Raw genomic sequence first — 27563 nt, forward strand, 5'->3', positions numbered from 1 at the left:
ATTGTTCCGAGACCACAATGTTCTTGAGCCTTTCGACGTTAACGTGTCTGTTTATTTCCCTGGATGGTCGTAAGATTTATTGAAAGATGTGGAGCTAAATCTTCTTATTGCCTTTCATTTCTCAGCTGTACTCGTCCACCTCCGGAGGACTTCTCAGCAACAGAATTGGTCCATAATCTAAATGTGCTAATGGAGGTTTAACGACCTCGACAGGTGGACAGTCCTTGGCGGAGGGGCTGCAGTCAAAGACGGTTTAGATGAAACCACTTCCACTTCAACCAGTCGGCCCATTACACCATTTCCATGGGCAGCCACGGCTCCTGGAAACCCGCTTGGCGTTTTAGCCAGTGTCCAGGCACTCCTTCCATGATCCTTCAGGTTGTTGTCATCAAAATCATTGGGATTTGATCCTTTAATGCTGTCGGAGGATGCAGGGATGTTTTACCGCAGCCTGCTTTCTGCCCCGTTCACACATTGTGTGTCCTCCACATTTGACCTCGGGTCTCTGAAGGTCAAAGGAAGTCGTGCTCAGGGAGAAAGAACTCCTCCCCGAGCACGGTGCACACCATTCTTTTAGAGCAGGGGTGGGCAAATCCAGTCCTCGAGGGCCGGATCCAAGCCAGACCTTCTGTCCTACAGGTAAACACCTTCACCTGGGTGAAAGTGGTTTCTCCCTGGTAGGATGCAAAACCTGGCTGGATTACAGCCTTCATGGACTGGATTTGCCCATCAGAGGAGGTCAAATCCAGTCCTCGAGGCTTGGATCCGGCCCTCGATGCCCACCCCTGGTCTAGAGAATCTGGTCTTCTTAAACAATTTCATCAGAAGTTGAATCCAGAGGGGAAACTGAATGTTGTCCAGTGCTACTAAATCCCTGCAAACTGATAACTGAGATCTTGGAGGCTATAAGTGGATGCGCTAACGCTAAACAGCCGTCTTTGCTACAATGTTATGCATACAGCCTATTAATAGAGCTCTAATGTCCTCAGCTCTAATCCTTAGTTCTTCAATGTTTATTATTGACAGTGTTTGAATTATGCATTTGAATTGAAGCTGATTTTTTAAATGCAAAAACAAGGCTAATGATGCATAGTTACCCAGTGTCTGGCCTTTAATCTCCATCTATTCACTTAATCCTTTTTAGTCATCAAAGCATTAGAAGATGAAACGAAAGCACGAATGAGACATCTTTAATATTCTGAAATTCATTCATCAGCCAAGCCGCCACATAGATTTTAAATGTTTTATTATAATTGGTCTTTGCTACGAGTATTGCTTAAAAAGTGTTAATACCAGATTTGTGCAGTATCAAACTGCTTATTTTCAAGGAAATCTTTGTGCTGCAACACCATCTGCACAGGTGGAGCCAGATGAAGGAACTACCGTGAATAACCCAGTCAGAGGCGGTTACAGTTAGGGTTACGACCGGTTTCCTTTCTGACTGCGAGCCTGGTAACAGTCAGAACCAAGTAACGTTTCTCTCCAACGGCCCTCATGAGCAGAAACAAGTGTCTCCAGAGGACGACCGCTGGAGGAGACGCATCAAACTCAAGAGAACGTCCATAAATACAATCAGTAGTTGTGTCTCTGCATTTCAGTGTGTGCTCTGCACGTCTGAAGCTTTATGGTCAGAGGTCTCGTTTCCCAAAGAACTTTTGGAAGACGGATTTGTTGCGAGGTCGTGGCAGGCTGGTGTAGCTCCTCAGAGCAGACTCCTGGTAGACGTCTCGCTGCCACCCAGCTGAGGCCAGCGGCGGGGAGCCGGAGCTTCTGCTTCCTGCCGGACTGTCTGAAGACTTGTCCCCAACCACCAGAGTCACACAGTAGTTGGAACCTCGTTCCAGGCCGCGGCCTGCAGATGTTTGGGACGCAGGTTTGATCTTCTGGAAAGTTGCTGGAATGGAAGAGTAAGAATCAACATCTGCTGATGATTCACAGAAGAAGCTTCTTATGTCACCGTGGTTAAAAAGAAACCAGCAGCCAAACCTGATGTGAAGGAGTGGGAGCGTTGCTTTTTGCCAAACCACGCAAGGCCACTGGATACTGGGAAATCAGGGGAGGGGGGGCTGTCAAGGCCACTGGATACTGGGAAATCAGGGGAGGGGGGGCTGTCAAGGCCACTGGATACTGGGAAATCGGGGGAGGGGGGGCCTTCGCACGTTCCAAACTGGCTGGGACTCATCCTTTGGTTTAATGCGTCACCATCTACAGAAGGGTAAAGGAGAGCTGAGCCACAAATGTTTGCCGTCTCTGTAGCCCATGAGTCAGGAAATACCCCCCCCCACCCCCATTGGTACAGCTGAAACACAAACAGCTGCTCCCTACTGGCCCCCAGCTCACAGCACTTATCAGGGTTAAAGCCTCCAATAACCAACAGCCAGAACCTCTGGGGTAACCAGCAATCCTAGTGGGTACTGATGGATGGATGGATGGATGGATGGATGGATGGATGGATGGGTGGATGATGGATGATGGATGGGTGGGTGGGTGGGTGGATGGATGGATGGATGGATGGGTGGATGGATGGATGGATGGGTGGATGATGGATGATGGATGGGTGGGTGGGTGGATGGATGGATGATGGATGGATGGATGGATGGGTGGATGGATGATGGATGGGTGGGTGGGTGGATGGGTGGATGGATGGATGATGGATGGGTGGATGGATGGATGGATGGGTGGATGATGGATGGATGGATGGATGGATGGATGGGTGGGTGGATGGATGGGTGGATGATGGATGGATGGATGGATGGGTGGATGATGCATGGATGATGGATGGATGGATGGGTGGATGATGGATGGATGGATGGTTGGATGATGGATGGATGGATGGTGGATGATGGATGGATGGATGGGTGGATGGTGGATGATGGATGGATGGATGGATGGATGATGGATGGATGGATGGGTGGATGATGGATGGATGGATGGGTGGATGATGGATGGATGGATGGGTGGATGATGGATGGATGGATGGGTGGATGATGGATGGATGATGGATGATGGATGGGTGGATGGATGGATGGGTGGATGATGGATGGATGGATGGGTGGATGATGGATGGATGGGTGGATGATGGATGGATGATGGATGGATGGGTGGATGATGGATGGATGGATGGGTGGATGATGGATGGATGGATGGATGGATGATGGATGGATGGATGGGTGGATGATGGATGGATGGATGGGTGGATGATGGATGGATGGATGGATGGATGATGGATGGATGATGGATGGATGATGGATGGATGGATGGGTGGATGATGGATGGGTGGATGATGGATGGATGGATGGGTGGATGATGGATGGATGGATGATGGATGGATGATGGATGGATGGATGGGTGGATGATGGATGAATGGATGGGTGGATGATGGATGGATGATGGATGGATGGATGGGTGGATGATGGATGGATGGATGGGTGGATGATGGATGAATGGATGGGTGGATGATGGATGGATGATGGATGGATGGATGGGTGGATGATGGAGGGATGGATGGGTGGATGATGGATGGATGATGGATGGATGGATGATGGATGGATGGATGGGTGGATGATGGATGGATGGGTGGATGATGGATGGATGATGGATGGGTGGATGATGGATGGATGATGGATGGATGATGGATGGAAGCACCCACTGAGGATGCTCACCCGTCAGGAATGGAGGGATCACCGTGTGAACGAGTGTAGTGAGGAGCTTTAGAGCTGCTTTTGGTCCCCACAACACCTGATCTTACCACAACAGCCTCCATCGATGGCCGACTGCTCATCCACACGGGTCAGGTGACCCTTGGGATGGGCGGAGCCTGCCTGCTTGGGATGGGCGGAGCTAGGGCCAGCTTGAGGAAAGCAGTGGCATCTTGCACGACCACCACAAGTAAAACAGCGTGGGGGGTTTCTGTTAGCAGAGAGGGAAACGTGTGTTATTCCAAGTGTTAGCATCATTATGACCTAGGAAATTGTTAGTCGTGGTCACTTACAAGGAAGTAGGAAAGTCCTGCTCCACCGGCGTGCTTGATGATGCAGCCTGACTCTGTCCTGCTGAGAGAAAGAATATTTTAGCATAAATATAAAAGGGACAGAGTCCGGCTTCTGGAGTCTGGGATCTACCTGCGTGGATTTTCATTATCCATTTCTTCATCAAAAAGCGGGAGGGGGCACTGAGCAGATATTCCGAGCCATCACGCAGGCTGAAGGCCAGAGGAAGGAGAAGCAGATGACTGAAGGTGGCAGGGTTACAGCCGCCGACGCACCATCATTCCCAGTCTAGAGTCTAGAATTGATGTTTTTGGTCAAATCGTACCGTAACCTGAAGCAGTTGGGTTTTTTGATGTAGTCTGGTGCTGGAGAACACTGGGCTCCGCTGAGGTTCAGAGGGAGGCCCCCTGCAGAGTTCTACAGCAAAGCGAGGTGGATTAGAAGTGACTTCATGCTGACTGACTAAATCTGCGTCTTTCACTAACCCACAGTGTGTTGTTCCTGTTCTCGTAGAAGCCCAAGGTGTGTCTGTACATGATGGCATGGTAGGAGTTCCAGCCTCTGGAGGCTGCCTGTGGAAGGGAGATAAGAGCATGAGCAACTGTGCATTTCCAAGCTTTAACCCCAAATGAATCCCTCTTTACTTTCTTCCCTCCCAGCTGCAGCTTCTGCTTTCTCTCCAGCGTTCCCTCCATAGACGGCACCTCAGGGTTCCCAGTCTGAGGGAGCAACAGCAAGGTTCAGACAGACAAAAGCGCCTCTCTGTGGTTCATCATCCCAGCCACGTTTATCAGCCAACTGCAGCCACACTTACCAAAGCCAGAGGTCGCCCCCTTGTGGCCAGTGGACATTCCTGCTTCTCCAAGCTCATCAGTTTACCAGAGGATCTTCTCCCACAGTCACCGTCCAAACTCGTGTTAACTGAGATGATACTTTCTGACTCCTGCTGGAAAGAGATGATGTATTCAGTGATGAGAAAATGCTTTAAAGTTTAGGGCATCTTTACACCAAATACTTTCTAAAGACTTGGAAAGGTTTGAAAGGTGTAACTTCAGCAAAGAAACTATGAACCACAAACACATTCAGTATGAAAATGTTATTGGGAATTTGTGTGAAGGGATTTAGTTCAAGTTTGAGCGGATCAACGTCTGAGCTCACCTTTGAGTAACTAGTGTGCTCAACAACCTCCTCCCTTGCTCGCTCTGCCCCCTCTCTGTCCTCCTCCTCCTCCTCCTCCTCCTCCTCCTCCTCCTCCTCCTCCCGGTAGTGATAAATATATCTCTGATGGTCCCCTACCTCCGGCAGCTTCACTGGATCAGAGGCCGTCTCATTCGCTGTCACTGAGGTCTTGCTTGGGGGTTCCCTGTAGGGAAAGGCAGCCCATGACCTCCTCTGTCTTACGGTCGGTGATGGCTGATCACCTTTGGAATCCTCTTCCTTGTTATAACCCAATAAGCTTTGGACATGGGGGGGAAGTTTAAACTCAGCCACTAGGAGGTTAGGTGCTGAAGCTGTGGACTGGTTCCTGTAGAGCACAGCTGGTGCCTGAGGTGATGGTGAGTGGGGACATGGTTCTTTGGTCTGGTCTGGGGGTCCAGGTTCCTCCTGGCTGGGCTGGTACATGATGTCAGAGCAGATGCTGTGTCTGAGGTTGGTAGTCTGCTTCCAGATGTCCTCCAGTTCCTCTTCTTCCTCCTCAAACTGCTGGTGGTCCAGGTGGACAGGATGTGCATCTGGCTCTGTTGAAGTGATTGATGGATGTGATGATTTCAGCAGGCCGTCCCTTTTTCTAGTGCAGTTTATTCCTCCAACTTCAAGCGACATAAGCTGCCCCACCAGCCCTTTGGGCTGCAGGGCGTCTGCAGTATCGGGGCAAAGATTTAAGCTGCTGGAGGTGGAGATTTCAGAGTCCTGCCCAACATTTACACTCACTGTTGACTTCAGATTTACCACCACATGAGAGGATCGGCTCTGGCACTCATGCCCGCTCTGGGGCCTCGTGCTTTTATGGTATCGATGTCCATTTAGGTCTCGAATTAGTGTATGGACACTGGGGCACTTGTCTTTACGTTGGGCTGCATTTTGTACTTGGTTCACATAGATAGGCTGTTGAGAAGACTGAGGTGTTTCGTCGGCTCTTGATTGAACCTCGGCAGACATTTTGTCCCCCACTTGCTCGACATCTTCCTGCAGACTGTACCAACTTTTGGCCAGATCGTTACAGCAATCATTGTGTTCCACACCACTGTCCAGGGCTTGAGACGGTGGAGGTTGGAAGTGCTTGTTGACATCAGATGGATCTCTCACCACAGCAGCATTAGAGGAGCTGTTAATGCACATGAAGGCGGGAGCAGGCCTGGTCTGTTTGAAAGAGCTCAGAGCTGTGTGTCTATGAGAGAGGGGGTCTGGATCCTTCCCTGTTACTGTTTTGGACTCTGGTGGGGCGATAGTGATGATATCTTGAATGCTGGGGATTAGAGTCCTGTCCTTGGGCAGGTCGAAGCTCAACACTGAGCCCAAAGAGAGGAACCTGCAGTGGCTCCTCACCTGGTTGGTGGAAGACACCATGGTTGCCTCTGATACTGCATATGGAGTAATACTGTATTCTCCTGAACAGTCTTCAGCAACAGCTGTCTGCAGGGCATTCTTTATGAAGGCCATTGCTTCTACTCCACATCTACCCTTTACTGAACTCTTCCTCCATCTGCCTTCTTTCAGCGGCCATGTGTGCGTGTCATAAGCACCCATCTCACTGGCCGACGGAGACGTCTCCTCCGTCTGCTTCTCCACTCCCATGAGTTTTTGAATGGTGTGTCTGCGAGCATCCCGCTTCCTCTTCCTTTTTTTGCCCATCCTCTTGAGGCTGCTGAAGATAGAGCTGCTACCGTTCCCTGCCAGAGGTTGGAAGGTTACATTAGGTGTCTCTGGCCCTGGTCCTAAGGGCAGCGGTGAGGTGGGGGAGCCTGAGGATGAAAAGTAGCTTTTCTGGCGTGGCAGCGTGATGCTCTCGTAAACGGGACCCACAGACAAGTTGTTATCCTTGACGTGCAAGTAGGTGCTCACCTAGAACAGAAAGAACAATAAATATGTCTAAACTGTAATTTTACCCAGGAAGGATGGATGGAACAGTCAACCTGAAAACAGGAGCTGTTTAATAAGAATGAAAATAAGGAAGCAACACTGGCAGGGAGGACAAGGGTCAGACAGAAAAGGAAAAGAAAGATCTGGCCACACCACAAGCATCACACAGCAAACACACAATATCCTTAAAAAAGGCCATGACACCAGAGCAGCAGCATTGGCTTGACCTTTGACCTCTGTCACTGATCTCTTGTTTCTGGGTGCGTGGCCATAAATCAGTGTGCTGCCTGGGGGGGGGGGGGGGCACAGCTGCGGAGACACTAGCCAGGTTTACGGAGATGGGAACGCCTTTGTCATCACATGTGACAAACGTCGCCCGTGCTCGTTAAGTCACAAACACTAGAAAAAAGCAGCTTTGTCTTTGATTTCCCTCTGGATACTTAACAAATTGTGTGAGTTCAGGTGAGGTGGGCTGAGGTGCAGAAGATAAAGTTGAAAATAAAGGAACAAGCTTTTCCGTTTGGGCATCAGCCAGCGAGAGGTGGTGCCGGAGCACCAGCACAGGGACGCTGCTGGCGGATCCATCTGCCAGGGTTAGTAGACCACATGACCCACATCAGCCCACAACAAAACGTGCACACTCACACACATGCAGCACATGCGCGTTTTACCTCGCGTGCCCTCTGCCGATAAATTCTTTTCTTTCGCATTAAACTACCCAAAGTATTTCCCAAAAGCCCCTGGCACCGCCTCCAAAAGCTTTTATAGGCAGAAAAATGAGGCACAGTGTGCTGAGGGAGATAAAAAGGGGGTGGGGGAGAAAATGTGAAGGCCAAAGAACGGAAACGTGTGCAGCAGAGGATGAGGTCATGGTGCGACTGCACGGCGTTGGGTGACCTTTGGTTTCTCACCCTGTGGAGGGGCTCGGCGGTCTGGTCCAGGAATCCACCAGCCTGAGCGGGCTGGTCAGGCACCTGAGCCAGGCTGTCTCCTGTCTTACTTAAATTCAGGATGAGGTTGACCGTCCCCCTCAACGCTGGGCTGCCGGCTTCCTTGACAACCAGGACAGAAGGGTTTGAGGCGTTGGACGTCTGTGGGCCGAGGCTCGTCATGATCTCGTAGCCGTCCTCTAGCCAGCTGTTTCCTGCTGGGTTTGACTTGTTCTCATCCGGAGTGGGAAGTGACGGCTGCTGGAACGAGTCGGCCTCAGGAGCTGAAGTCTACGTAGAAGGAAAAGAAATGGGCCGAGTATGATGTTTGATGTTAACAGTTGTATTCATGGAACCATGACATGTGTTTTATCATAGAACCCAGAGGTGAAAAACCAACTGAAAATAATGGAGGTGAGTCAAACGGAAGCATAAAAGACAGTTTTCTTCCACGTTTCACCTCTTACTCGTACTGAATGGGGATGCATGATGATCATTGTTTCAACTGAGGTGGTTTATCAAGCTGTTTGTTACTTATGTGGAATATGAGAATATTATTACGGCAGCCTGCTGTTACCTCGGTTACTGGGCACATTGTAGAATAAATGTTATCTTGTGAAGCCTCTTCTCTGTTCTTCTTGTGCAGCCACTGTTGTTTCTGAGCCCTCCAGTGCACAGTGATCCACCCGAGCATACTCCGCAGCTCCTCCATGCGCTCTTTTACCTGTGAACAAGTCAGAGTTACGAAATAACAACATAAAACCATCGTATATATGTACAGTAGGACTCTGCTTACCATCTGTGTGAGGTGGTGGTCTTTGTCTAGAAGGTTCTTGCCTTTAGTCACCAGCACCTCAAATTCCTCGAACTTCTGCTCAATTTGCACATCTAGTTCTGCTGCAAGTGGCTTTTGGCCGTCCTTCCCAGGATGCAAGGCGGTGTCTGAGAATATGCAGGATCTGGTGTCTTCTGTCCATGAGCTATTCAGACACAAGACAAGAAACAGTTCTGCATGAGCAGCCATGGATTTTAAAGACATGACATTGACCAGACGCTCGACTAGACATTCATCGCCGTGTCACATTCAGCTCCGGAAACCTGCCCTGACCTCCTCGCATCGTATATTATCCTTGTTAGCCGGGACCTGCACTTGCTAAGGAGAACATCCTGTCCTTTCCCCTGAAAAGATACTGTGATGGCAGTTGTTTTTACAAAGAGGGTTACTGAGCCAGGACGTGGCCTCACAACACGCAACCCCAGCTTACATCATTGCAAGGTAGCTTCTGAAGAAGTCCTGGAGCTCCACAAATTCCTGCAGACGTAACTTGTTCTGGCTCACAGTGTCTCCCAGCTCTGTCCAACCCTGCAGCAAGACCTGGACCTTTCCCTCAAGAACAGGCCTTGCGTCCGGGTGTATCTCCTCCAACCGACCCGCCTGATGCTCCATCTCCTTTATCGCCTCTCTCATAGATTCATAGGCGATCTGTGACGACAGTAAAAATATGTCACCCTCATCATCTTCACTGGGAAGCAGTCAGGCTCTGACTCTGACCTCAGCCCCACAGTTTTATGGAGCCCAATATGACACATGTGGTTTGCATACGCGCTGCCAGATGAAACTGCTCCATGCCCTGGTTCTGCTTTTGACAAGGCTGTAATTAACAGCCACAAGAGGTTCTGTAGGAGGAAAACTTACTTTCATTTTTTCAGCTGCACTGGAAGTCTCAAGTGCACAGTTGCAAGCGGATGCCTGCATGCTGACGACAGGTTTGGGACATTACGTCATTTCTGCTGTTGATGCTATCAGCCCCAGACAGCTGTGTGATCGTAATAAGCATAGCATTGTCCAAAAATGACTCAAACTGAGCTTTAGCATCCCCAACATCACATCTCCAAGCCACTGACCCCCAGGCGCTAATGCTCAGATTTCCTCATAGGCATGTACACACACACACACACACACACACACACACACACACAGGCTTTGAGAGCTAATAGAACAATGACTCATGTGGGCATAAATAAAAGTCCTGCTGGATAATAACCTTGGCATGCTTTATGTCTTTGTTATGTGTTTGTGTGATCCTAAACTGGAGTTTAACCAATAAATCAAAGGCAACACAAAGCCGTGTAGGCTGGACCTAATGTGAGAATATCTGACAGGAAACAGACTGTGGAACAATGTGTTGAGGCGAGTGCCGGAAAGAGGGGGAGGGGTGGGGGGGGGGGTGGGCTTCCCCAGTGCAAAGGGCCACGATCCAAAGTGAGTGGGAGAATTGACTGGCTTGTGTTGCTCCAGTGAATCATTTCAGATGTTTACATTGCCCTCGCCAGGATCCTTCTCTCACCTCCTGGTGGTCTTGCTTCTCCTGCAGAAACCTCGAGGCCACAGTGGTCTGGCTCACACCGGACAGCCATGTCGGTCTCCTTCTCCAAGATGTCCAGGCTCAGCTCGTTGCTGCGGCACAAACAGGCCTCCACACGCAGCGCCAGGCCGTCGTGCTGGTGGGGCACACCGACAGTGCCAGGCTGCCATTAAGTATGTGGAGACAGGCTGGAAATAGATCTGTGTGTGTGTGTGGGTGTGTGTGTGGGTGGGTGTGTGTGTGTGTGTGTGTGTGGGTGTGTGTGTGTGTGTGTGGGGGGGGGGGGTGGTATGTGTGTGTGTGTGTGTGTGTGGTGTGTGTGTGTGTGTGTGTGTGTGTGTGTGTGTGTGTGTGTGTGTGTGTGTGTGTGTGGTGTGTGTGTGTGTGTGTGTGTGGTGTGTGTGTGTGGTGTGTGTGTGTGTGTGTGTGGTGTGTGTGTGTGGTGTGTGTGTGTGTGTGTGTGTGTGGTGTGTGGTGTGTGGTGTGTGTGTGTGTGGGTGTGGTGTGTGTGTGGGTGTGTGTGTGTGTGTGTGTGTGTGGTGTGTGGGTGTGGTGTGGGTGTGTGTGTGGTGTGTGGTGTGTGTGTGTGTGTGTGGTGTGGGTGTGTGTGGTGTGTGTGTGGTGTGTGTGGGTGTGTGTGGTGTGGTGTGTGTGTGTGTGTGGGTGTGTGGTGTGGGGTGTGTGTGTGTGTGGGGGTGTGTGTGGGTGTGTGTGTGGGTGTGTGTGTGTGGTGTGTGGGTGTGGTGTGGGGTGTGTGTGTGGTGTGTGTGGTGTGGGTGTGTGTGTGGTGGTGTGGGTGTGTGTGTGTGTGTGTGGTGGGTGGGTGTGTGGGTGTGTGGGTGTGGGTGTGTGTGTGTGTGTGGTGTGTGTGGTGTGTGTGTGTGTGGTGTGTGTGTGTGGTGGTGTGTGGGTGTGGGTGTGGTGTGGTGTGTGTGTGTGTGTGTGTGTGGGTGTAGTGTGTGTGTGTGTGTGTGTGGTGTGTGTGGGTGTGGTGTGTGTGTGTGGGTGGTGTGTGTGTGTGTGTGTGTGGGTGTGGTGTGTGTGTGGGTGGTGTGTGTGTGTGTGTGGGTGTGGTGTGTGTGGGTGTGGTGTGTGTGTGTGTGTGTGTGTGGTGTGTGTGTGTGTGTGTGTGTGTGGGTGTAGTGTGTGTGTGTGGTGTGTGTGTGTGTGTGTGTGTGTGTGGGTGTGGTGTGTGTGTGTGTGTGTGTGTGTGGGTGGTGTGTGTGTGTGGGTGGTGTGTGTGTGTGTGTTGGGGGGTCGCATGCTTGCTATTCTGACTTTGAAGTCACACACGAAGACACGTGAGGAGGTGTGGAAGATTGTTGTGGGACTATTAAAGTAGCCAGGGCGAAGATGTGGTCGTGTTGCAGCTGTATTCAAATAGCTGACATTAAAATATTCAGCCTGCACTAAAGTCGTTCTAGCGAGCCCCACCCCCCCACACGTGTGGAGAAGGAATCATGAGTTGAGTGATGTCTTCTTACCTTGCTCAGTAGCTCCTCGAGAGCCTCTGCGTGCTTCTGAACCAGCCTTTTCCCCCTCTCAGCATGACTCAGCGATTCTCCAGCTTCTCGTCGTTTCTCTGCAGGGTTTCCAACCCTCTCCACCTGGGGCTCAGCAGCAGCTCTCGGCCAGGTGGAGGAGGTCTCATTTAGAGGCTGTTGGGGAAGAGGACAGATGGTTATCAGACTTGTGTGACATCATTTGATCGGTCACCGCCTCTTCTCCATTTACTTTTATATGTGCGTTCGGGCTACGTCTCACTGAAACGGTTGGTGAGAGGAAAGACGTGATGTTGCTCAGATTATTTTAACACAAGGACAACAGCATTCACATTTAGAAATGTTCCCAAACTGTTTTCCACAGTGAAACATGTCTTCTGTACAATCCAATGAAATGATCTCCTTCTACAACAGATGACACGAAATGAGGGAAAGGCTCTTGAAAGGCCACTTCTGGCGGCCCACCTGGACGACACCCTGTGGTCTGCAGTGCTCCTGGCTCTCCTCCGGCTCCACACGCTCCAGGAACTCAGTCAGCGTTTGAGCATCCTGCTGCCCTGGTTTCTGCTGAGTCAGGCTACTCTGGACACTGTGGTACCTAAGAAACACCCAGAGGTCAGTGGGATTGTTCTTTAGAGACATGCTACGCTTGAACTAAGCTACATCCCAGCACTCCATACTAGTCCACAGCCTTCTGCAGAACCACATCAGAACCCACCCAGTGACCCCAGCCATCATCTGTTGATGTCATCATATATCATCAGTGACATAAACACCCCTGTACGTCACAGCATGGTGCCTTCAGCCTGCAGTGTTTCCACTGCTGATGGGAGAGGCAGTAATATCAGAGGGGTTTCCCAGGATCAGCGAGCCTTAAGCTGCATGAACAGAGCCTCAAACACACACTGCCACCCTGAAAAGACCCTAAAGCCGTTTGCTTTCCTTTATTTTCCTTGGTCATCTGCACCCTTACAGAACGTGTGTTTGCAGACATGAAGGGAATAGATCCACCTGCCAGTGCTCCGTTTCTCTGACAATGTCTCAGCGGACCGGAGACTGCGGCACACGCTAACTAGCGGTCGCTAAAGTGCAACTTCACTGAACACGTTTGAATCCCAGATGAATAAAGTCAAGTCTTGGACGTGGATGACCACATGGAGAATTTGTGCCAGCTAGAAGAAAAATAGAGCACCTAATGACAACTCAGGGTATATATTTCTGTGGTTTATGGGGTGAAAATGTTTGTCTAAAATAAGAACTAGAGAGTTTATGAGTAAGCTCTTCCATGTTACGTTGCAGACATGGAAAGCTCAAACCGGTGACCTCTTGGAAACGCTGAAAAGATTCTGACTTTATGTCCTGACCACCTATGATGAGTCAAACCACCAGAGTCTGATTGTTCAGATCCACAGCACAAAAACATACTTTTGTTCCAGCTTTTCCGTGCGAGCCTGCAGGCTTTGCATGTGAAGGTGGCCGTGGCCCAGGAGGTGATCCACTTCCTGCCTCAGGACATGGAGCTCTCTCAGGCGCGCTGCCACCTCTGTCTCCAGCAGACTGCTCTCCTCAGCCACACTCCTCATTTCAGGGTTGCCGGTGGGAGCAGATTCCTTCACGGAGAGCTCCACAGACTCCAGCCAGGCTTCCAGGCTTCCGAGGGCCCGCAGCACTTTCACAACCTGCACAGCAGGGAGGTCGATGACGATTGGCCTTGTGTGTTAGCGCATGGTATGGTGCACAGGTGCAAAGCAGTGAACAAAGAGGGATAAAGCCAGTTTACCAGAAGGAGACATTAGCTTTCTTCATTTTGCAGCCTCTTTCTATTGAATTATTCGATTACACAGCAAAGGCCTTTCTATCCCTGGATTAGCTTAATACAAACTGATGGTTGCTTTGCCCTCAGCCAGAATAATCCGTCTTTGTCACAGATAGCCCCTCGTACGTCTGGGGTCAGGAAGCTGCCCCTGTTTCATTTTTAGAATGGTTTACCCTGAAACCAAGTTCCTCTGAGGTCTGCAGAAAAACAGCGTTCCTCTGGTGCCTCCTGCGCAGCTCTTCCCACAGGCCCCCCAGCTGGGTGAGGAACTCCTCGATCTTGGCACTGCCCGGGTGCCGTGCACGGACCAGCTCGTGGCCCTCCTGGGGAAGCAGCAGGAAACTGATGAGAGAAAGTGTTTAAGGGGAACTATTTGAAATATGGATAGAACCTGAGGCTTTTGGGAGACTGAATCCATCACGTTATTAGACTAATATCCAAACAGGCTTTGCAACAAATGATCCATTCAGTTCTTCTTTAAAGGAACCTGAACATGAAGTATGTCTTGGCTTACTCTCTTCACCACCTCAATCCGGGTCTTGTTGTTTAAAATGTCTTGTTCCAGAGCATATTGACACCCCCTGGCCACCTCCAGCCCTTCACAGCTAGCTATTGAACACACCTTCGTGGCTATGTACACGTTGTCCTTCAGCCAGGACAAAGTCTGAAAAGGACAGAAATGAAATTTAGGCAACATTGAACAAGACAAGCAAAAGGCAGCATTAGCTTTTTCCAGTTTCCATTGGTTTCACCTTGTCTGCAGACGCAGTGAACTTCTGGAGCTGCACATGAAGCTGTGGGTGGTTCAGTGAGACGCTGGCAAGTTTGGGTTTCCTGCAGCAAAGAATGCAGACACGTGACCCTAATGAGACTTACATAAAGGCCTCTCATTATGTAAGTTACAGAAAGCCAAATGTCACCTTTCCGCCGTCTGCTGAAGTCTGCCGATGACTTCATCTGCACAGGCAGCGCCGTCTCCCAGGGGTGAAGAGGTGTGGCCCACTGATTGCTGCTGCTGACTTTGGTTGCCAGGCAACTGCCTACCGAGCCCCCATTCAACGGTGCTCTGTTGACGTAACGGCACAAAAGAAAATAGTAACACAAGCTGCCAGTCATGTTTTGCTTTCTCTGTCTGTCGTCCACTGAATAAAAGTTTCTGTCCAAGATGAAGGATTCAGACCAGATGATGCCGGAACTCCCAGCTAAGCAAATATAGGACAATTACAAAAATGTAAAGAGGTCGGGGTGTTGATGAGGTATGATGAGGTTGGGGGGGGGGGTTCTCCAAAAGGGCTTGAATGGAGACGTGCACGTGCACGTGCAGCCCTAACCCTGCTGACATCCTCTTAAATTAAACCTTGGCAAAGATTTCAGGCCTGTAATCATCTAGATGCAGCACATCCTTAGAACTTCAACCCCAATAAATTTCCAATAAAACAATTCCACATTTGAGAGATCGGCAGACTTTCATCTTTAATAGTTGTCTGTGTAAATTCTCAGTCATCCAGGTCATTGTATCCAAGGTAGTTTTCTCTGTCAACTGGACTGGGTTTCTTCTCTTGAAGACGTTTCGCCTTCTATCCAGAAGGCTTCTTCAGTTCTGAAATCGCTTGGGAGAGAGCTTGAAAATATATAGCCCCTGTGGACCATTTGCATGCTAATGATCCGGGTGGTCACCTGAGAGCCGTTAGCAGGGTCGTTGGTCGGGTCGTTCACCTAGTTTCTGTTGAGGTGTCTCCCCTTTGTCTGCTGGGTCACATGGTGATGAGTCACTGGGTCTCCTGGAATGGTGTGAATGTTTGTTTTGCTGTTGGAAGGAGTGGAGGACTGCATTGTATGTGGGTGATAGGAAGTGCCTCAGGCCACCACCTCTGTTCAAGGATGGTTTCTCCAATTTAACATGGATAGCTTCCTTAACCCCCCTTTCAAACCAGCGGTCTTCTCTGGCCAGTATCCTTACTTGGCTGTCCTCGAAGGAGTGCCCACTCTCCTTTAAGTGTAAGTGGACTGCTGAATCCTGACCCGAAGAGGTGGCACGTCTGTGTTGTGCCATTCTTCTGTGGAGAGGTTGTTTGGTTTCCCCAATGTACAGTTCCTTGCATTCCTCCTGGCACTGTACAGCATAGACAACATTACTTTGTTGTCTATTACTTTGTTGACTATCTTTAATAGTAATTCTAATAGTAATTAGCACTTCCGACCACTTATTCTGAGCTTTCAGGGGCTCAAATGTATTTGGAATAACCATCAATTTAACCCGTTTTTTGTACGGGCTGGAGTGTTATTCACCCCCTGGGGTACATTATAATATCATTTATGGGACAAAACAGCAGAGTAATAACTGGCAGATTGATCTGACGGCCTTGATGAGCAGCGCTGAGGTCTCCTCCCTACGGATTTGTTTCCGTCCCACTTCCATGGTCAACAACTCCGTCATTGTCATGAGAGGAACACGAGTGCCGAGGCAGAAAATATCGATTGGCACAGATGCTTTATCACATCTAGCACATATCTCACAGCTCCAGTCGTGTCCTGCTTCAGTGGACTTCTGGCTGTCTTATCTGTTCCCAGCCAGCCGTCCCTTCTTTTGTCTCGCGCTGACGTCAGCTCAGAGCATCACAGCACATCTGGTCTGCAGCCCCAGCATCTGGCTGCAGTTAGCCAGAGCAACAGACAATGGCCGCGCTCAGGCCACAAACTAGAGCCCAGGCGACTGCCCACACAAACACCTGTCGTTTGTGGACCGTTTCTAGTCACCTCTGACACCTCAAAGACAGCGAGATAAGAGACAGTGAGCAAGAAAAGGCTCCAACATGATCGAGCGACTCAAGCCACCTGGACCAGTGAGAGACGTTCCTTTCTGTCTCATTTGTTCTTCCAACTAGAATCAGGGCTTCGAAGAGACGTGGCAGCAGATGATCTCTGCATGGCTGATTTCAAAACCTGACCCAGACCCCGACCCTGACCCTGACCCTAACCCTGACCCTAGCCCTAACCTTGATCCTGACCTTGACCCTAACCCTAACCCTGACCCTGACTCTGACCCTGACTCTGACCCTAGCCCTAACCCTGATCCTGACCTTGACCCTAACCCTGACCCTGATCCTGATCCTGACCCTGACCCTAGCCCTGACCCTAGCCCTGACCCTGACTCTGACTCTGACCCTAGCCCTAACCCTGATCCTGATCCTGACCCTGACCCTAGCCCTGACCCTGACCCTAGCCCTGACCCTAGCCCTGACCCTGACTCTGACCCTAGCCCTAACCCTGATCCTGATCCTGACCCTGACCCTAGCCCTGACCCTGACCCCGACCCTGACCCTAGCCCTGACCCTAGCCCTGACCCTGACTCTGACCCTAACCCTGACTCTGACCCTAGCCCTAACCCTGATCCTGACCTTGACCCTAACCCTAACCCTGACCCTAGCCCTGACCCTAGCCCTGACCCTGACCCTGACTCTGACCCTGACTCTGACCCTAGCCCTAACCCTGACCTTGACCCTAACCCTGACCCTGATCCTGATCCTGACCCTGACCCTAATCCTGATCCTGATCCTGATCCTGACCCTAACCCTAACCCTGACCCTAACCCTAACCCTGATCCTGATCCTGACCCTGACCCTGACCCTAATCCTGACCTCCAGATAGAACTGTTCTATTCTGGGATTCGTCCATCGCAATAGATGGGACAGAAGATCTTGACGTGCAAATAACAAAGTCCTTTTATTAAGGACTAAAATCATCGGTTCCAGCCCAGAACACTTTGTGAACTTATATTAGTCTGAGGGCGGAAAGAAGCCCGAATGAAAGCAGCAAACTTCTCACCACACAGCCTTTAAGATGACGTTCCTCCCTCACTTGGTTTCCCATGATCCTCTGGGTCTCAGTTCCCACATACTGGGCTTCTCCAGTGAGAGTCAGAGGGTCAGCTGGTTCCCTGGTGAACGTGCCGCTCGTGGGCCTGTTGCTCCTGTCGGGTGGACGTTATGGGAAGTCAGTGTGGTGGTGAGCTTTGCTGCCCTGTTTGTGCTGCTTTAAAAGGCCATAAAACACAGCTGATAAGAGATGATGTCAGAGCTGGATCAGGAATAGCCTGCTGACTGTTCTCAGCTGGAGAAATATTTGGAAACTGGGAAATGTTGGAGACGGATGGCGGAACGGAGGATTTATAATATGAAATGGAAAATGTAGAGTGTTGTGAAGGTGTCACAAATATGGAGATGGATCAGGTTTGTTAATGAATCCAGGTAAAACTGGCACTGGAATGGTGATAATGGGATTTTCCTCTTGGCCATTAACTGAATCTTCAGACATTTTACAAATTTCACATTTTTGTAAACTTGCTGCCCCTTTGACCCAGGGATTCTGACTTTCAGAGCCAAAGTGATGATCTTAGCTAGCTTCAGGTTTAATCAAGAGAAAGCAAGTTGTTTTTGTGTTTGAAAAGCTTATTTGGAGATTTCCTGCATTTTGGATGCAGGACGTGACAGAAACCACAGCTCAGAGGAAGCCGCGACTAATCAAGCTGCACGTATTCCAGGCCACCTGAGAAGTTCTGGCCCGGTTACCTGAAGTCCTTCTGGAGATGCAACCAGCTGTCCTTCAACTCTCTCTGCTTCTGTGTGATGCTGGGGGCCAGTGCAGGATGGAGATTACACAGCTGGGACACACTCACATCCAGCATCTGCCACACACAGGGTCAGGGTTAGGCAGAGAAGGCTTCTGCAACAAGATTTCCTGATCTGCTGGAGGGTTCTGCTGCCCTACCATGATCTGGCCGGCAATGTCACGCATTTCTTTGTCTCCAATGTGGCCCAGCTCTTTGGATGCGGATGGGTTTTTCCTCTAGACCAAAGACACAGTGAGTGTGAGCCACACATGGAAGAGCTAATTAGCCCTTTAACAGAAGAGTACCATGCTGGTGATGGCAAGTAACGTGTTATCTGCCTGCTGGTAGAAGAAGGACACCTCCAGTGCCTGCTGGAGATCTTCCTGGTAGTTGTTCAGATGACTCTGGACCTTCAGACACCTACAAACAGCAGATCACCATCAAGTTTAGCTCCAGATCGAAGACACCTCGGGCGAATTACGCCATGCAGACTTGAGGGACAATGTGCACATTTTATTGACGTGTTTCCTCCTGCTGGAGATGTTTTTGCCATCTGTCTTTTCCCACTTCTCCAGTTTCAGGGCCAAGTGGTTGATCTCCTCCTGAAGGTTTCTGTGGTGCTGCTCATCCTACGGTGAAACAGAGCAACACAATCCAAGTATGATCTCAGCTGTTGCTTCTATGGGAAAGCCAGCTGGGAGAAACGTTCATCCATAGACAAACGGCTGCGGAGCTCTGGGAACCTCCGCGCAGATCTAATCCAAACTATGAACACATGCAGGTACTGTAGCGCGCGAATGTTGTCATACCCGATTCAGATCCAAAGTTCTCTTGGTCAGCTGCATTTTGTCACCATTTTCCTTCAGGATTTTCACCGGCGACCCTTCTTCTTCCTGTTGGAACACATACAGTTGGTGTTCACGGAATTCCAGCCCGATTCATCGGGACTGAACCACAGTGAGTTCTGCTTCAGAGCTAAAAGCTAAATAGGAATACAACAGATGCACAGAATAAAGGTTCTCGGCATTTGCTAACACTGGAGAACTCATGTAAACAATGTCATTTCCTGTTTTTCCAAGTGGAGTATTTTCTTGAAAACCAATTCCCAGTGCTGTTTATCCAGATCCAAGTGTTCCTGTACTGGTTGTTAGAGTTGGATGGATAAATGAGTGAAGACAAGAAAGAATTCACATTTCTCAGATGTGAAGCACATGTGAATAAATGATAAAGATATCTTTTAATTCTTTTAAGTTTGCCCAAATCGTCAGTCAAAAGTCGGAATTTTCGAAGCACCAGGATCTTCCAGACCTTTTCCTTGATCCATGCTTCCAGCTTCTCCACTTTATTGTTGAGATCCTGCAGACTCTCCACACCATCCCGGGTCCTGGTTTGATCCGCTACGCCGTCCCGGGTCCTGGTTTGATCCGCTCCTCCGTCCCGGGTCCTGGTTTGATCCGCTCCTCCGTCCCGGGTCCTGGTTTGATCCGCTCCTCCGTCCCGGGTCCTGGTTTGATCCGCAGCCATCCGTTTGAGGCTCTGCCACCGCTCCGCCAGCTGAGTCAGCTGCTGTTTCACAGTATCAGACCTGGGGTTCAGCTTGCAGATCAACTGCTCGCCCATCTTTTGAAAGCAAATAAAAGGGAAAAGTCGCTGTTATTTTAAGCCGTGAGTGCCGACAGAGTGCTAAATACCGACATTCTCTTGTGGGATTTGTTGCAGTTGATTGGACATACACGCTTGCACAAATGTTGGAAAACTGCCTTTAATGACTTGGACGTAGCTGTGAAGAACCGGCTCTGCCCTTCCTGGCCTGTCGGCATGTCAGGGAGGCTAATTATCAGCAATGTACCATTTCCAAACAGTTTCTCCTCAGGGAGAAAGTCTAAACTGGCCTGACGGAGCTGTCTGGAACACTGAAACTCGGCTTTTCTCTGCTTGACTGCGAATGCCTACAGGACCAATTTGTTATGTGTCATGTGATCTGTCGGGCTGTGTTAACACCAAAGGCCATGATTAGCGCCTCCATTCTCTGGTACTTCTGAAGAAATAAACATTTCATTTGGAATATCGGTTTCAGTGAAAGGCGCTGACGCTGGCGCCCATTTCAGAGCTGAATCCTTGCCTAACCTGGTTGAGTTGAACCATCCTGTTCTCAAAGTCTTTGAAGTCTGTGCACAGTATCTGCGGAGCTCTGTCCCAGTCCTGCAGGGGGCAGCACTGAATATTACCTCCATCTTTCAAGTCCCACAGCTTGCTTTTGATCCAAGCCTCAGCCTGCAGGACAGACAGACACAGATACAGAGAAATGAAAGAATTCTGCACATTAACCTGGGCTCCGTGTGGACCTGTGTCCATCCCTTTGGTGGATCGCACATCTTTTTTATTTTATCCTGGTCTACACGATCATTTAAATGAATTCATTGAAGTGGAAACAGACAGCTAACCCTGCACCAGAGCAGGAACTTCAAACAGCCCAGGACAAAAATGAAAATAGAAAAAGAATGACGTAAGTCTGGTGCCTGACCTCTGTTGGGAGCTCAGTGTCTGATAGTTGATCGGGCCACATTTTCTTCCCTCACCTAAAATAAAATGGGGCTCAGACACATTAGGCACAGACCTTTGCTCTCCAACTTCATGTTACATGGAACAGACGTTTCTCTTGGCAAGTGCTCGCGCTCTGAACACCAGGAGAGCGTTTGTCTTGCAGACGTTCCTGCTCTGAAAACACTCGTCTTTAGCTCATGTTTGGTTTCTGCCAGGAACAAAGGATGGAAGTGGGCGACCCAAGCAGGTCAGAATTATGAAGCAGGTGACTAAATCATCTCAGGTTCTCACACATTGAGTCGTTTCTGGGATAAATCACCGAACCTGGTTACATTTGGGAATCCTGCAAGACGTCAAATCTCTATTTGGAATTTCGGAGAATGATTTCCAAAGATTTTGAAGTGAATAAAAGGTTCACTACAAAAACATTTTTTCAGTCCAACAAAAAGATCAAGGCTATGATGTCACCACGAAAGAATATGTTGAAGAAAAGAAATGTCCCCAGGAGCCCAGATTGTTGAAGTCCCCCGGTACTGTAGTCTCTGTCCAACAGAGAGCAAAGAGCTTGACTAACAGGCCTTCTCCTATCTACAGCGGCTCCACGGCATTTCTCGATGATGACCTCACTCAGGAAGTGGATGATTCCTTTGTTTCTTCCTGTTTTCTCCAAAACAATTGTGTGTCTATCAAACGGTACAGTGACAGTCTAGCTGTGAAAAAGACAGTGTTTTAGGTGGTTGGGACACAGCAGCATCAGGACACGTTTTAAAGCAAGTCCATGATGTCCAGGGTGGAAGCGCTCCGTCAGGCTGACGGTGTTGGGATGCGATGCACTTTGAAGACATTTTATGCGAATGCTAACTCTTGAAAAGACTGTAGAAGTGGATATTTCTCTTCTTTCTCTGTTATGAAAGAGATCTAAAAGCAACATGTTCTGCTGAGCAACCATGACGATGATGCTGCTGCACCTATAATTGGAAACATTCTGGCCCCTACGAGCTGTTGAGAATTGTCTTTATCTTGTTATGTGTTTCACCATATGTTTCTGTCTTCTCTTAGAAGTTAGGCAAGGTAGACTCATTGGTAAATGTAATAAAGAGCAGAGACATTCCATTTGCAGGATTGTTGTTTGTTCTATTGTTATCTCAGGAGCCAGTCAGGCAGGGGGTGTCAAACACTCATTGTAAATGCGACATCAGGGGGGTTGATGATCACATTTGCATGAAGAATGGGATCTGGCCACCTGGGAAAACAATGGAAAAGAAGAACCCTACCAACACCGCATGGGACTGGAGGAAGAGGACGAGGACATCCCAGCAGGGGATCTGGATTGGATTGCATGAACATTGTGAATTTACATGTGTGTGACTATAAAGGACTGGGCCAAGGGATAGTTAGGTCGTCAGACTTCGTGCCCTGACAATTGACTCTGTTGTTGCTAGGGTTATGAACTGGCCCGGAGCTCTGTAATATTTGTATCTGGAATTGGTTCTATTGTTAAATACATTTTGAAATTGGTACTTTTCTTCTCGAAGTCTTCATTCAAAGAACACGCGGATCGGCAGCTACACTTGAAAGGTATCGCGATCCAACAGAGCGCACAATAATGTACGAAACCCTTTCTTCCAAAACCATCAAGCAACGCGCTGCTGAGCGTGCTAACGTTAGCGACACGCTACAAACCCATCTCTGACACCAGTGTGCTCATCTGCTGACACGTCTAAAGTGAATCCATCACAAGATGGTTGCTCAACTGAGGGTCTGATGACAAATCCAACGGCCGGACAGAGTGACCTCAGCCAAACTCTGAAAAATGTCTTTGCACAAGGAGGCGGACGCACAGATGAGATAACACAGCCAGTTGTGCTGCTTGGCTGAGCCTCTGTGGGCCATACAGCCACACAATGATAGAGCCAAACAATGATCTCATCCTCAAATAATTGCTTCACTTGTGGTGCTTCGCCCCCTCCCTCGCCGAGCCGAACACAGCTCACACAGTTCTCTGGACCAAATAAGAACCAGCACATACTTTGTCCTTCCTCTGAGGGTCATGAGCCAGACAGCTTCCACTCTGATTTCATCTCAGCAGCATAAATTGTTGCTTGTGAGATAAAGTCCAGCTCCAGATTCTTTTCATTTAGCATGTTTTTACATACAGAGATAAGAAACTTTAAATGTGTTTTCATTTTGGAATGATTTACAGCCTACAGCAGTTATTGTTGAAATGTGAAATGGAGAATAGCAGGACCGGGCAGATATTGGTGGGCAGCGGTTCACAGCCTTGGAAACAACCGCGGCGACCTGTTGACAGCATGCAAACGTTACCTCCAGCACGTCCCTGTGGAAGAGTGAGTTGCGCTGAGTGAAGCAGTTGCTCTGTGACGTGGCAGCTGCAGATTCCTCAGCCAGTAGGTGCAAATCACTTTGAGTCTTGTGTGGATCAGGCAGTGAAATCTGTATGAGACAGTAGAAACAGTGCTGAGCACACGTCCTCCGCTGCATGCTTCATGGTATCTGAAGGACAAAGATTCCCAGGAGAAGCACGGGAAGAGCAGAAAGATGGCCGAGGCGTAGGGTCACCCCTCTGTGAGGGGACGTTGCAATTTTACTTCGAAGGTCAAAGTCCAAATGAGCCGTCACACCTCAGGAAAACCCACCGCCACATGAACAAAGTTCAGGCCTGCAGCAGCCTCACGAATGCTCTGTTCCTGCAGCTCTCAACCAGGAGGCATCTGGACCAGGAACAAGCAGGAGCCGAGGGGTCCTTATTTTGATGTGTCAAATCCGGACATGTAAGATCTGGACCACAGAATCTTCCTCTATTTGTTATAAAAAAAAAACCCGAACGGGAGCAAAAGCATCATTGCTCACCTGGTAAATAAACTCTTAACGCTTGATCAGCTAAAAGTCCCAAAGTCAACATAATTAAGAAAATACCAGTAAAACTAAGTCACACTGTGGTTTAATACTTAAGTATCTCCGATATTTATTTCCCATTGTATCCTTAGAAAAACCACCACAGAACAATGTCAAGAAAAGAAGCATCCTGCTGGAAAAAGAGCCCAAAGTGATATAAAAGCATTTTAGTTGTGTCATTTATGACCTAATATGGGACAAGTGCCTTATACTGATGACTGATTTCATAGAAATAATTCCAAACTTTCCATATGTGATCTGCAACGTAACTAAATAATTACAAATAACTGTTTTATGAAGCAATGTAGCGAAGTGAAAGTGGGAAAAGTCTTCATTTGGGCACCTGTAGGTGTTGCTTCTGTGTACTAAAGGAAGAGATTTGATTAAATGTCTTTAAAAAGGCCACTGCTGGATTCAACTGACAGAGTCTTCAAAGATCTTTCCTGACATCATGTTTTCCAGTGAGTACACACATCTGCACACACGCCCACACACACACACACCCACACACACACACATGCTCCAACCAGAAACAACTCCAACCCTAATCCTGTTAAATATGATGGCTCCTATAACCATTTCTATCTCCTATTAGCATCACAGAATGAAGTGGGCAGCACAGTTTTCCACCTGAAGCGGCTTTGATGAGAGGAAGACGAGTGAGAGCAGCTTCTGTACCGACACTGCAACACTGAAGAGAAGCCAGAACAAGACGAACAGGACGACACCAAGTCTGAAGGCAAAGTTCTGACGATAGTCACGCATGTTAGGGTTGGGTTAGGGTCGTCCCTAACCCTAACCCTAACCCTAACCCTATCCCAACCCCTAACCCTAACCCTAACCCTAACCCTAACCCTATCCCAACCCCTAACCCTAACCCTAACCCTAACCCTATCCCAACCCCTAACCCTAACCCTAACCCTAACCCAACCCCTAACCCTAACCCTAACCCTAACCCTAACCCTAGCCCTAACCCTAACCCTAACCCTAACCCTAACCCTCTAACCCTAGCCCTAACCCAACCCCTAACCCTAACCCTAACCCTAACCCTAACCCTAACCCAACCCCTAACCCTAACCCTAATCCTAACCCTAACACGTGTGGAAAATCAAACCGATAAGTTCAAAACGCAATAAACACGAAAGAGAAGCACATTTCTTCAATCCTTCCAAATGAAATAAGCCTGCTTTGACTTTACTCGACCAACCCGTGAGAAAAATAATTCTTTATTCGACTTTTCAGATATAAGATTGATCAATACATTTAAATGGTTTACCAATGGGAGGCCTCAGAAAAAGCTGGTGGTTTTTAAACATTTGATTTTACATTTATTTTATTATTTTACGGCAGATTTACAACCTCTGAAAAAAAATTTTCACATTTAAAGTGAAAAAAAAGGCTCCATATTGGATCTTCATTATCTGGGCTTTTCTTTGACATGTATAGGTTTTACTGTAAGTACATTTAGCATGAGTAGACTGTCACTTTGACATGAATAAGTCAGAACAGACAAAGCTTCATGTGTCCTGTACCTTGAAATGAGAGCCAGCTTCATCCTCACTGCTCACACCTTCAACCCTGGGAAGATGTGGATCCGACGTCCTGCTGATGTTGTTGTTGTTATTGTTGTTTTGGGAGATGCAGCCTCTAACAGAGGGCTCCGCGGGACCTGCCGGCACCTTGCCGCCGGAAGGGTCTTTATTCCCAGAGATTGTGATCTTCTTTATGGACCTGGACACGGCGGAGGGAGAGACAATGTTCTGGTTCAGGTGGTCCTCTGCTGCCGAGTCGTCCTGTTTGTGTTTCCCAGGAGATTCTCCCTGGACGACCACCGACGTGAGGCAGGGGCCATGTGGGCAGACCTGGGCTCGGCTGAGGTAGAGTGAGTTCAGGTTTCGCTGGAGGCTGCAGTTGTCCAGACTCTGGTTCTGAAGATAACTCTGTGTGAACTCCTGGCACTTCGCTACCGCCGGGACCGACAGCCTCGTCCCGATGGTGAAGGGCTGAACTTTCCTCTCAATGCTTTCAGACATTCTCCCGTTAGAAACACAAACTCTGCTCAAGTCCAGATAAATGTTTTACATGCCTTCACACACGCACAGATCCTCCCAGTCCAGCCAGTCAGGAAGAGAAGGACAGCTCAATTCTCCACCTTCTTGTGCATGTTGAGAATGCACAACACACAGCCCAGGACGGCTTCTTTGGACTCCCGTGATCGAATACGGTCCCAGATGTAGCGCAGTGCTGTGCCAAGGTGCGCAGCGCCCGTGGAGAGGCTTCTCCTGAGGAACTGCACCACTGATCCAGTCAGCCTGCTACCGAGGAGCCTGATAACCAGGGACCGCAGCAAGATGAACACTGCTGGCATTCTGCCTGGCTGTGGAGCACAGAGAAGGAGGAGGAGTGGGGAGGGCTGGAGATGAAGTCACCAGTTTCTCTCTCTCTCTCGCTCGCACACACACACACACACACACACACACCACCTCTCGCCTGTGACACTGCTGAAAGGAAAAAGGGCTTTTAAATTTGACTGTCAAAACTTCCCATCAAAACCCAAACAGAAAACCTGCTCAGATCAGGACCCCGGAGCCACAAAGTCAGAGGGTCAGAGCTCATCCTTGTACAGTAATCTACTCAAGTCACACCTTGTCTCCACCTTACCTTTAAGTTGAAGTGCTGTGGAACGATCAGCCGTGAGGTGATCAGCTATGTTGGGAAAATACCCTGTAAAAAACACCAGACATTAACACAAAAGGAGAGCAAGAAGATTCAGAGGCTCCCCTGAGCGTCTGACCGGGCCAGGGCTGGTTCCAGCCTTTTCTACCGCCGTCAACAAGGAGCAGTTGTCACACCGGCTGTGGCTGAATGGAACAGAGCAGCCCTGTGGTTGTGCTTCTTAAAGCTCAGAGCTGCTGGCTTGACACATGTGTGTCAGGGCTGAAAAGGCAAAGAAAGTCAAGCAGATGATGACCTGCACCACTCCCTGATGGTGGCTGGGAGGCCAACAGAGCATGTGTTGGGATGACAGATGGGAATGGCCAAAGTGGCGTGAGCAGGGATTCACTGAGGAGAGCAGATGCCATTGGAAACATTTGCTACATGTGTTGTAGAAGGTGTGCCGTCGTGGGTGAAAGTTTTCCCTAAAAAGGAGCTCTCGCCCGTCACTTTGTTGCCTTCTGACTTAATCCCAGACGCCGGTCCACTGGTGCTCAGGAGGCAGCCGGTGTAGCACATGTTAGCATCACTAGCGTACAGCTGGGTGTAGTGAAAAAGAGGTGAACGTGCAGCATAAAACAGCAAAACGGCTCCGGCCTCTTATGTTCCTGGACACACAGCAGCGAGGCTCCACATGGGGAGGTGGCCCCACAGCTGACACGGTTCATGTTGCTCTCCAAAAGAGCTCTGGTTTCATGAGGAAGTAATACAAAGACGGGTTTTAATGCGTTGCAGCTTGAAATCAAAGATAAATCCTAGCTGGCTGGGTGGTGTTCACAGAAGGCACGAATTGGGTGGAGTTCAAGGGGTTTGGCTGATTTTAAAACACTGTTTCCTCTTTCAGCCACACAAGTGGCTCCTAAAAATGTGTTTTAATGTGTCCCCGAGGTGAAAGGTTGGCTTGATTCTATGGGAGATGTGGATTTCTTTAATTAAAAAACTTCAAACACAGCAACTTTCTCAGAGCTCTACCTATAAGGCAGAGAGCTCATATATTTGACTTAACGAAGTTCTTGTGGTGAGGAGCAACTGCAATGTTCAGGAGATCAAACATTTGCCTGCTTTTTTACTCCAATATTCACCTGCAGGATGCACC

The 27563-nt window shown here is 49.1% G+C and overlaps 2 protein-coding genes across 5 annotated transcripts; both read right to left on the bottom strand.

Annotated features, from left to right (window-relative positions):
- Positions 1 to 1088: 1088 nt before the first annotated feature.
- Positions 1089 to 9476, bottom strand: mymx (myomixer). 4 transcript variants are annotated; one of them, XM_029834844.1, is made up of 15 exons: positions 9265 to 9476; positions 8796 to 8979; positions 8577 to 8723; positions 7982 to 8290; positions 7742 to 7861; positions 5148 to 7052; positions 4804 to 4932; positions 4634 to 4708; positions 4475 to 4561; positions 4315 to 4406; positions 4122 to 4201; positions 3992 to 4052; positions 3749 to 3909; positions 1987 to 2205; positions 1089 to 1894 (listed from the first exon to the last, which is right to left on the bottom strand). In XM_029834844.1, exons 1-15 carry the CDS (start codon positions 9465 to 9467, stop codon positions 1629 to 1631), a joined length of 4038 nt encoding a protein of 1345 aa, XP_029690704.1. In that variant the 5' UTR covers positions 9468 to 9476; the 3' UTR covers positions 1089 to 1628. The 4 variants fall into 4 exon arrangements, with proteins under 4 accessions (XP_029690704.1, XP_029690703.1, XP_029690702.1 ...); XM_029834843.1 differs by having other exon boundaries at positions 3992 to 4049; positions 4804 to 4935; XM_029834842.1 differs by having other exon boundaries at positions 4804 to 4935.
- On the bottom strand, positions 9346 to 26566 carry LOC115249504 (uncharacterized). The gene is made up of 20 exons (XM_029834846.1): positions 26414 to 26566; positions 25285 to 26129; positions 23162 to 23290; positions 20420 to 20566; positions 19601 to 19912; positions 19102 to 19185; positions 18803 to 18921; positions 18598 to 18712; positions 18451 to 18528; positions 18252 to 18367; positions 17509 to 17653; positions 14604 to 14749; positions 14436 to 14517; positions 14198 to 14347; positions 13857 to 14006; positions 13293 to 13546; positions 12333 to 12465; positions 11850 to 12023; positions 10348 to 10501; positions 9346 to 9482 (listed from the first exon to the last, which is right to left on the bottom strand). The coding sequence occupies exons 2-20, from the start codon at positions 25783 to 25785 to the stop codon at positions 9472 to 9474; spliced, it is 3000 nt and encodes a 999-aa protein (XP_029690706.1). The 5' UTR covers positions 25786 to 26129; positions 26414 to 26566; the 3' UTR covers positions 9346 to 9471.
- Positions 26567 to 27563: the final 997 nt, after the last annotated feature.

This window comes from Takifugu rubripes, chromosome 4 (genome assembly GCF_901000725.2).
Source record: "Takifugu rubripes chromosome 4, fTakRub1.2, whole genome shotgun sequence".
NCBI classification, from domain to species: Eukaryota; Metazoa; Chordata; class Actinopteri; order Tetraodontiformes; family Tetraodontidae; genus Takifugu; species Takifugu rubripes.

Bases quoted from the DNA above. Each gene is read 5' to 3' on its own strand.
- LOC115249504 (XM_029834846.1), bottom strand. From the start codon at position 25,785: ATGTCTGAAAGCATTGAGAGGAAAGTTCAGCCCTTCACCATCGGGACG. The intron at 14,518-14,603 runs GTGACATTTGGC...TCTTTGCTGCAG, and splicing joins CTTCAGCAGACGGCGGAAAG to GAAACCCAAACTTGCCAGCG. The intron at 14,007-14,197 runs GTAAGCCAAGAC...CTGCTTCCCCAG, and splicing joins GGATTGAGGTGGTGAAGAGA to GAGGGCCACGAGCTGGTCCG.
- mymx (XM_029834842.1), bottom strand. From the start codon at position 9,467: ATGAGAGAGGCGATAAAGGAGATGGAGCATCAGGCGGGTCGGTTGGAG. The intron at 8,724-8,795 runs GTAAGCAGAGTC...ACTTGTTCACAG, and splicing joins ACCACCACCTCACACAGATG to GTAAAAGAGCGCATGGAGGA. The intron at 8,291-8,576 runs GTAACAGCAGGC...CCTTCTACGTAG, and splicing joins CAATGTGCCCAGTAACCGAG to ACTTCAGCTCCTGAGGCCGA.